Source organism: Delphinus delphis, chromosome 19 (assembly GCF_949987515.2).
Source record: "Delphinus delphis chromosome 19, mDelDel1.2, whole genome shotgun sequence".
NCBI classification, from domain to species: domain Eukaryota; kingdom Metazoa; phylum Chordata; class Mammalia; order Artiodactyla; family Delphinidae; genus Delphinus; species Delphinus delphis.
The window spans coordinates 13,450,439-13,461,012 of NC_082701.1; the positions used below are offsets into that span (position 1 = coordinate 13,450,439).

Below are 10,574 nucleotides of genomic sequence, written 5' to 3' on the forward strand. Positions count from 1 at the left end.
ACCAAGTGGGATGTATCCCAGTAATGCAAGGGTGGTTCAACATATGAAATCAATCAGTACAATATACCACCTTAATAGAACTGAAGGAAAAAAACCTACATGATTATCTCAGTTGATGCAGAGAAAAGATTGGACAAAATCCTCTTTCATGATAAAGAAAAACACAGTCAACAAACTAGGAATTGAAGGGAACTTCCTCAGCATGATAAAGGGTATTTACAAAAATCCACAGCTAACATCATACTCAATGGTGAAACACCATACGCTTTCCCCCTAAGATCAGGATCAAGACAAGGGTGTCTCCTTTCTCCACTCCTACTAAACACTGGAAGTTCTAGCTGAAGCAATTAGGCAAGAAAAAGAAATAAGGCATCCAGTTAAAAAGGGATAAGTAAAACTATCTGTTGCAGATGACATGATCTTAAATATAGGAAATCCTAAAAACTCACAAAAAAACTACTAGAGCTAATAAACAAGTTCAACAAAGTTGCAGGATACAAGATCAATACACAGGAAAATCAGTTTTCCTATACAATAACAATGAACAATCTGAGAAGGAAATTAAGAAAACAATTCCATTCACACTACCATAAAAAATAATAAAGTGCTGAGGAGTTAATTTAACCAAAGAGGCAAAAGTCTTGTACATTGAAAGTTATAAAACATTGATAAAAGAAACTGAAGAAGACCTAAGACCTACGGAAAGATATTCTGTGTTCATGAATTGGAAGACTTAATACTATTAAAGTGACAACACAACCCAGATATACAGATTCAATGCCATCCCCATCAAAATCCCAATGGTCTTTATTGCAGAAATGAAAAAACTGATCCTAAAATTCATATGAAATTGCAAAACAATTTTGAAAAAGGAAAACGAAGTTGGAAGACTCATACTTCCTGATATCAAAACCTACCACAAAGCTATGGTAATCAAAGCAGTGTAGTACTGGCATAAGAATAGAGTCCAGAAATGAACCCATTCATTTACGGTCAACTGATTTTCACAAAGGTACCGAAACTCTCAATGGAGAAAGAATAGTCTTAAACAAATGGTGTTGGAACAACTCAATATCCACATGCAAAAGAATGAAGTTATATTCTTACTTCACACCATATACAAAAATGAACTCAAAATGGAACAAAGACCTACATAAAAGAGCTCAAATTATAAAACTCTTTGAAGAAAACAAAGGAGTAAATGTTCATGACCTTGATTAAGCAATGATTTCTTAGATAGGACACCAAAAGCACATAAAATGACAACAAAAATAAATTGGATTTTATCAAAATTACAATTTTTGTGCATCAAAGATTATTCTCAGGAGAGTGAAAAGACAATCCAAAGTATGGGAGAAAATATTTGCAAATCATATATCTGATAAGGCGCTAGTATCCAGAATATATAAAGAACTCTTACAGCTCAACAACAAAAAGGCAAACAATCCAATTTTAAAATGGTCAAAGGACTTGGATAGACATTTCTCCAAAGAATATATACAAATGGACAACAAGCACACAAAAAGAGGCTCAATATCATTAGTCACTAGAGAAATGCAAATGAAAACCACAATGAAGGGCTTCCCTGGTGGTGCAGTGGTTGAGAGTCCGCCTGACGATACAGGGGACACGGGTTCGTGCCCCGGTCCGGGAAGATCCCACATGCCGCGGAGCGGCTAGGCCCGTGAGCCATGGCCGTTGAGCCTGTGCGTCCGGAGCCTGTGCTCAGCAACAGGAGAGGCCACAACGGTGAAAGGCCCGTGTACCACAAAAAAACAAACAAACAAAAAAAAACACAATGAAAAACCATTTCACACTCACTAGGATGGCTATAATTAAAAAGAACACAGAAAATAAGAAGTGTTGGTAAGGATGTGGAGAAACTGGAGTCCTCATACATGGTTGGTGGCAATGTAAAATGGTGCAACTGATGTGGAAAATAGTTTGGCAGTTCCTCAGTATGCTGAACATAGAATTACAATATGACCCAGCAATTCAACTACGAGGTATATACCCAAAGGAACTGAAAACCTATGTTGAAACAAAAATTTGTACACAAATGTTTATACTAGCACTCTTCACAACAGCCAAAAGGTAGAACAACCCAAATGTCCCTCAGTTGATGAATGGATAAACAAAATATGGTACATCTATACAATTAAATATTGGGTTGGCCAAAAAGTTCGTTTGGTTAATGAATACATTGTTCAATAAAGTTCTCAGTGCAAATGAAAAATGTCTTTCATTTTTACTTAAAACCAAATGAACTTTTTGGCCAACCCAATATTATTCTCTCGTAAAAAGGAATGAAGTACTAATATATGCCTCAACATGAACCTTAAAAACATCTTGCTACATGAAAGAAGCCAGTCACAAAAGAACACATATTATATGATTCCATTTATACAAAATGTCTAAAACAGGCAAATCTACAGACAGAAAGTAAATCAGTGGTTGCATAGGGCTGGGGGGGATGGGGGATGGAGGGTGATAACTAAAGGATACAGGGTTCCTTTCTGAGGTGATGAAAATGTTCTAAAATTGACTGTGGTGGTGGCTGCACACATCTGTGATCATACTACAAAACACTTGATTGTATACTTTGATGGGTGGATTGTATGGTATATAAATTGTATTTTAATAAAGCTGTTATAAAAGATATTTAATTAATCCAAAAGAAGGCAGAGAAAGAGGAAAATGGAATGAAGAATAGATGCGACTAATATAAGATAATAGCAAGAAGAGAGACTCAAACCTAACCACATCAATAATCATATTACAGGTATCTAATGTAAACATCCCAGTTAAAAGGCAGAGATTGTCAGATTGGATTTAAAAAGCACCATCATATGTTGTCTACAAGAATCTATAAGGGAGGGGGCATCCTTTAAATATAAAGACAGGAATGGGTTAAAAGACAAATTGATGGAAAAGATACACTACGCTAACACTAGTCAAAATAAAGCCAGAGCAGTTATATTAATATCAAACAATGTATATTACCAGAGGTCAGGAGGGTTATTCGTAATGATGAAGGGGTCAATTCTTCACAACAATCTCAAATATTAACAGAGTTTCAAAATACACAAAGCCAAAAATGATAGAACTATAAGGAAGAATAATAAATCTACAGTTAGAGTTGGAGATTTCAATACCCCGCCTCAGTAACTGAGAACAAGCAGACCTTGTATCAGCAAGGATGCAGTAGATCTAAACAAGATTGTGCCCAACTGGACTTAATTTACGTTTACAGAAAACTCCACCAACACCAGCAGATACACAACCTTCTCAAGCGCACACGGAACATTTGCCAAGATAGGCCTTATCCTGGGCTATAAAGTAAATCTTACTAAATTTAAAAGATTCAAGTCAAAAAGGTATGTTCTCTTACTTCAGAGGAATTAAATCAGAAATGAATAATAGAAAGATATCTGGGAAATCCCTCAAATATTTGGAAACTAAATACTAAATACTTCAAATAATCCATAAATCAAATAAGAAATCAACGGGGAAATTAGAAGTTATTTTGAAGCTGAATGAAAATTAAAACATAACATATCAGAATTCGTGGGATGTTGCTAATGCAATAGTTAGAGGGGAATTTATATCACTAAATGCCTATGCTAGAAAATGAGAAAGGTCTCAAACCAATGACTTCAGCTTTCACCTTAAGAATTACAAAAAGAGGGGCTTCCCTGGTGGCGCAGTGGTTAAGAATCTGTCTGCCAATGCAGGGGACATGGGTTTGAGCCCTAGTACAGGAAGATCCCATAGGCCACGGAGCAACTAAGCCCGTGCGCCACAACTACTGAGCCTGCGCCCTAGAGCCTGCGAGCCACAGCTACTGAGCCCGCATGCCTAGAGCCCGTGCTCCACAACAAGAGATGCCACTGCAATGAGAAGCCCGGGTACCACAATGAAGAGTAGCCCCCACTCGCTGCAACTAGAAAAAGCCCGTGCGCAGCAACAAAGACCCAACACAGCCAAAAATAAATAAATAAATTCAAAAAATAAGAATTACAGTAAGAACCAATTAAACCCAAAGTGAGCAGAAAGAAAATAATACAATTCAGAGTCAAAATAGAAAACAGACAAAATAGGAAAAAGAAAAACAATATAGAAAATCAATGAAACCAAAAGCTGCTTCTTTAAGAAGATTTTTTTTTAATGGACAAAAACAAATCTAATGTCACAAGAAAAGAATTTTAAAAATTAGGGGTGACCAATAATGACCAATCACACCAGGAATGAAAACACCCAATGGCTTTCTGTTGGGCTGAGTAAGTAAAGAATGAGCAGTGGATGTACACAAATCCTTACTGAAGCATAAGAAAGCCAGGCTTACCGTGTCCTTAGTAAGTGGTATACTCAAGTATTACTCAGGATAATTTTCACCAGGATTTGAACAACAGGAAATTATTTAAGTACATAAGTCGATAAGAATAATAAACTAAACACGGTTACTGACCTCCTCGGGGAGAAGGAGAATCGTGCCCTCCAATGACCACAAGGATGCCGGAACCTTCCAGCTTCTCTTTCCATTTTTCAATGATAGTCATAGACTTGTCCTGAAAGCACGAGGACGTTGGCAGGTCAGGAAACTTTCCTCCAAACAGTCAGAGGTGACTTACACTAGGGCTAAATCACCAACAGGAAGTTCATAAATACCTTACTGGCATCATTAAAAATGGAAAGCTCCATGGAGCCTTCGAAATCCTGCTGCAAAACAGACCCCAAGCACTCGTCCAGCCACGGTTCAGCGTCATGGACCGGGAGGATAACAGACTGGAATTCAAAACAAAACGATTGAGAAACAAGAGTGGAAACTGAATACTCTTTCCATGGCTCTAATTTACTTCCCCATTACCATCCACACAATGCTTATTTCCAAAGGGCAAGACCTGACTTACAGAGTAACCCAGAATAAGGCTTCCAGGGAAAGAATATGTCCTGACAAAAAAAAAAAAGGTGTCTATGCCTCCTCTCAAGATTTATTGTCTTAGATTTCTCAGAATTGGTCTTTTGGATGCTTTTGAAAAGGAAACAAAAATCTGAAAGGCATCAAAAATGTTCCCAATTCAACGGCAAATTCATGTGTTTCCCAATCAGTGGTCAGAAACATCATCATTTTGGTTGAAACAAGCATCTGTGTATCTTGAACCCACTCATGAAATAAGCATTTTCAGTAAACCATGATGTTAGAGAAACTGCAACAAAGAAACCCTTTAAAGTACCCCCTACACTTGCTTTAACAAAGTATGGGGGCGGGGCTGGGAAGAGGGGAGGTGACCTCCCTCCAGCTCTCTCTTCCTTTGCTCTACTCCGTGTAGGATAGTTTGGCACTGTCCTCTTCTCATAGGGCCCACATAAAACAAAAATTTATGAAGTGTACGGAGTAAAACCAGTGAATCTTGACTGCCAACAAAACAACTGATTACAGGATTTGTCTTAATTCTGTATATTACCACATTAAGCAATACAGAATACCCAAAGATAGAAGTTACAGTCGGTCCTCACCCTTGAGTTTATACCCTAACGAAGAGTGGACACATTCCCAAGTAAGAAGACAGAAACACAGGTCATCCAGGTGTGAGCGTGTGTCTACACATGCATACACGTGCAAACATACATACATGCATATATGTACGAATTATATATCTATACAGAATATAGATATTTTAAATCTAAATCTGAATATGGTTATGAAAAGCTCACAGATATAAGCACTGAAAATACACTTCTGTCAAGTTCTTTACTCTGAGGATCTGATTCAACAGTGGTATCCCTTCCTGCATTTATGTTATCCACATAAATAGATCCCTAATTTACTTACATATTTACTTTACTTTGGAATTATTTTTTAAAGGAAAGAATATTTTTATTGTTTTCAAGATCTACAATACAAAACATAATGTGAATTTCTGCCAAAGATGAGCCTTGATTAATCTCTGTTGGCACTCTTGCTGGTGCTTTAACGTTGATTTGGGCAGAGACCCTCATAGGCTGCCCAAGAGAAGCGGCGGCAGTGGTGTGGGAAATGGAGACCCAGGATGGGGAGAGGAGGGAGGGAGGGATAGAGGGGAGCGGAGCGAGGAAGAGGAGGACGGAGGAGAGAGGGACGGAGTTGAAAGGAGAGGAGAGGAGGGGACAGGAGGCGACCGCAGAGTCGGGGAGACAGAGAGTCAGGGAGCGGTACTAGAGCTGAGGGGCGGGGAGGGGCGAGGCGCCACCCCCATCCCCACCTCCCACCCCCGCCAGCCCAGCACCTACCACTTGGACGGGGGCGCGGGCCTGGCCGAGGGCGGCAGCCGTGTACCCGCTGGCCTGCATGGCGCGCGCTCCTCGGGCCGCCCCGCCCACTTCGGCCTACGGCGCGTGCGCGGGCGGCTCGCCGGGAGGCGGGGCCGAGGCCGGGCGCCTCCGATTGGCGCAGAGGGACGTCGATCCAGCGGGGACCTGCAGGCAGTGGAGAGGCGCGGCCTAGAGCGGCGGAAGAACAGTCTAGCCACAGCCACAGGCACAGCCGCCCCCCCCACCCTTCACCCCGCCACAGCCACAAGCACACGCATACGCCTTCCCCCCACCCCCGCCCCGAGGGAGCTCATCTGATCTGCTCAGAGGTCCGCAGTGAAGCAAGTGTTACAGGAGTTCTTGGGTTGTGCAGAAGGTGGGGTTTGTGGGAAGATGCTGCGCTGTCCCGGTGGCTACGCCTTCCCACGTGTGTCCCTTCTCTGACCAGGAAAGTTTCTGTGTGAAGAGCAGGTGACGGTCCCCTGCACTGGCGACGGGACGCCTGAGCGGCCCCCTGTGGAGCACCGGGCCCCGGGGCCCGCGCCGCCCGGGGGCCGAGGGGACCACCTGTCACGCCGGTGCCCCGACCCATCTGGGTCAGTGAGCACGTCATAGCCTTTACCGCCCCAAACTAATGTTAAATGCAAATCATTCTACAAAGCAGCAATTATGATAAAGCCGAACTTCTGTTTCATGTCTTGTAAGCATCACTTCAAATGTCATTTTTCCTTAAACTGCATCAATATTTTCAAAGCCTTTTGCACAGATTGAAACGCTTAGGTCAGATGAGTAAAAATGCATCCTATCTACAAAGGATAAGGCACAAAAACAATCTGAGAATTTGTTTCCAAGGACTTGATGTGCTCCAGGGGTTGATGTATTAGGAATAGTTTCATTTTAAGGGACTAGGTAAAAAGTCGCTTGATAGCTTCCAGAATGTGCTGTGGGCTTTGGAGCTGGACTGCCTCAGTAATCAGTGGGAGGAAGAGATAAGGGGTCCCCACGGCGTCTGGCACCTCCACAGCACATGCTATCGGAATTGGGCTTGGCTACTCCTGTCTTGCTTCCTGTACATCTCCTGCTGCCAGAAGTTTGCTTTTCACTGCCTTCCCCCTAATAAAAATTTGGCTGGAGTCTGCTTTTTGCAAACATTCAGAGTGCCAAGAGGCACTTCAGAAGTGCAGGGTTTGCTGAGATTCTTCTCTTCATGGTAGGAACATTCTCAACAGAGGGACCAGACTATGGGGCCTGACACCACCACTCCAGAGGGACACGGACATAGGGAGGATGTGGGGTAGGATGAGGAGGTGACAAAGTCATGGGCCCCTGGAGAGGAAGTGATGCAGGTCTCCCACAGCTCTTGGCTCACCCAGTGACTGACATTTTTCTTTATTTTTAAATGTTGTTTCTGCAGACTGTTGGAGAATCCTGGTTGTATTCAGAAAACTCAGTGCCAACTGCCAGGGCCTACAAATTTTAAAATGCCAACAGCCCTCTTACAATGTGGGTATAGGAAGCAAAGATGGGCATAGGTCTGGACTCGGCCACACTGGGCCCAAAGTCAGAATGAGTCTGCCCTGGGTGCACCCGTGAAGGGTGAGGTCAAGCTTGAATGCCAGCAGCTGGACGTTCCCCTACAGCCCACACTGCAAGACCTCCAAGCAAGTGTCCTGTCCAAGTTTCCTGATGGAATGAACCCCAAAAGATGCAGCTGGACCTCCACTGGGCAGTGATGCTGCTGGGAGGTAAGGAGCCACCCAGCACCATGGACGACAGTGCACTTGGACTGTCGGAGATGGGCTGCCTTGGTGGCCATAGTGCCCTGATAGTAAATCCATTCACGGGGAGCAACCATCTGTGTGACTGTGTGATGTGCACCAGTGTCCTGTTTTCTACATTCTCATTTTTGTAAAGGCTAGTTGAGACTCACTGTGTTGAGAAGAAGCTGGAGCTGGACTTCTTACCAGCCTTGAGAAATAATGAGGTTTCCATCACAGGAAGCATTCAGTTAACAGCTGGGCAAATGTTTGGTGTGGATTTGATGGGACCATTCAAGTATCACATAGAATGTGTGTCCTGGCCTGGGTGCCCAACCCCTTAGCCCAGAAAGCAGAGACTGAGTCGGGGTCTTTGCAGTGAGGGTTTTTGTTCCCAGGAAGCTGGGGCAGGGGAGTGAGGCAGGGGAGGAGCGAGTCCGGGACCAGCATGATGCCTTGTGGGGTCCTCTATCATGGGCAATTGGAGCTGAACCCTTGGACCTTCCCAGAGCCCTGGAGAGTTGTCCACCTGAGTGTGAGGGACAGAAGCCTTACCTCCCCTGCACTTCGGGATCCCACAGGTGGCCCCCAGCACGGGGGTGCACAGCACATTGCAGGCCAGGTGTGCAGCGGCCCTGGCTCGACTCAGTCAGGACCAAGAGGGTGGGAAGGGCTGATCAAAAGGCCAAAGGAGCCTGATGTGTGATCAGGAAGGCAAATGGAAACGCAAAATAGCATCACCTCCAACCACCACATTGTACAGTTAGCACACGTGGATCATTCTGAAGTGATTTAAGCAACTGCTCTTCAAATTCGGGATGACTCACAGGTGGGTGCCAGGTGCCTGTGGGAGCTGCGTGCACAGCACAGGGTGTTAGCGCCTGAACCCCTGTCCGTGAGTTGGATGGTGTCTGGTGAAAGGCCAGGAGAGGCCAGTCAGACATCTTCCTCTGAGATATTAACAGGAAGAGGTCATCTGTGGGAGAAAGGGCTTGGATAAATTCACATCTGATAGAACTTGGAGGAGGAGTGGGGACACCAGAGGTTTTAGGGGCCACCAGCCAGTGCTGCTGATGTCACTGTCAAAGCCAGGGCCGCTGGGGCCTGGCCAGATGGTTAGTGAGGAAGCGGGGTGCGTCGTGGGGCAGGGTCCAGCACCGGCTTTCCCCTTTTATGGGGCACAGTGAGAGTCTGGAAGATGCAAGGAGGGAAACGCCAGCCATCCCTCCCTGTGAGGAGCCATCCATTCCCTCAGCCCATGCTGGGCCTTCCGCCTCCTAGGACTGGCCCACACGGAGATGCTGCCCACTCACAGGTCACCAGGCCCAAGAGGCAGACTGGATCCTGACCCACTGATGAGGGAACAGCATCCAGCAGCCACCAAGGAATCAGTGGCCTGGATGTGAATTGGGGACAGCCACTGCCTGGCCCTCAGCACTGCCTCCCTGACCCTGAGACCTGAGGCTGGATCTCAAAGCTTCCTTAACTGGACTTTGTCGCGAGACACTCCTGCGTGGGTCTCCCGTGCTCCTCCACACTCAGCTGGGCATCCTGTTACCTGGGCTGTTTTGTGAGCAGCCTTGAGGAATGAGGTCATGGTGCCCTCCAGTAGGAAGGGCGGACGTGCAGCATCTGTCTGGGCCCTGTCGTGTCACCCCCGGGGAATGGGGACTCTGGGAACCCAGGCACACACGCTGATCCTGACCCTTTGGCCACTGCTTTTACTGTGAGTTATAAACTGCTTCACTCTACCCCAGGAGCCTGTGTTTTCGGTCAGCACCTGGAGAATGTGGCCGGCCAGCCATCCTGTTAGCTTGAAATGAGGGGAAACCTCTGACCCCTTCATGGTTCTGGGCAGCGTCCTGCCCTCACAACCCCCCCTCCCCTCCAAGGACCTGGCCCTGGACCCACCAGCTTGAGGAGTCGCAGGCTATGAAAGGCAGTGAGGAAAATCAATGCATAAAGCCCCAGCATGAGGGGGCGAGTACAAACACTGACACACTTTTATCTTTTCACATTCTACGGCCTTCCCCACGGCTCACTTCCTCAGAGACCCCACTGCCCCGCTGGCCCCATCTGCACGGGATCCTCCCGCTAAGTGCTCACGGCACTGTCTCCCCCTAAGTTGTCGCCTCAGTGGGGGCAGGGACAGTCTTTTTGTCCACTGCCAACTCCCTGCGGCTGGCAGAGTCCAGAGGCCACGTGAGCCGGCTGCCGATGCAGGGCCAGGACGCGGAGGCTGAGAAGTGAGGGAGCTGGTTCCCAAGAGGGCCCAAGTGGGGCCTGAGGGAGGCCCCGGCTGGCTCTGCACACCTGCATCCAGGGCACGTCGGCCCTCAGCCCAGTGGGGAAGCAGAGTGCCCATCCCGGGCGGAGTGCACAGCCCTGCGCCCCTCTCACCAGAATCCCTGAAATCCCCGTGTTGCTTCACTCACTCTGGGAAGGTAGGTCCGTGAAGACACTGCTCAGCTGTTCACAGGAGCCTCTGACCCAGAATAGCACAGAGGAGGGTACATGCTCAGGAAA

General features: G+C 46.0%; 1 protein-coding gene across 4 annotated transcripts in view; it reads right to left on the reverse strand.

Annotated features, from left to right (window-relative positions):
- The window catches only part of B3GNTL1 (UDP-GlcNAc:betaGal beta-1,3-N-acetylglucosaminyltransferase like 1), a 119,254-nt gene extending 112,922 nt beyond the window's left edge, over positions 1-6,332 (reverse strand). For 3 of the 4 annotated variants that reach the window (XR_009517132.1, XR_009517131.1, XM_059998743.1), the window contains exons 1-3: positions 6,271-6,332; positions 4,669-4,785; positions 4,469-4,568 (exon numbers count right to left, since the gene is read on the reverse strand). Coding sequence is in view for 2 of the 4 variants with exons in the window: in XM_059998743.1 (XP_059854726.1) it covers positions 4,469-4,568; positions 4,669-4,785; positions 6,271-6,330 (277 nt within the window). In the remaining 2 variants the exon portion in view is untranslated. Of the gene's footprint in view, positions 1-4,468; positions 4,639-4,668; positions 4,786-6,270 lie in introns of all 4 variants that reach the window. The other variant, XM_059998744.1, reaches the window with a different exon arrangement.
- Between the last annotated feature and the right edge of the window lie 4,242 nt (positions 6,333-10,574).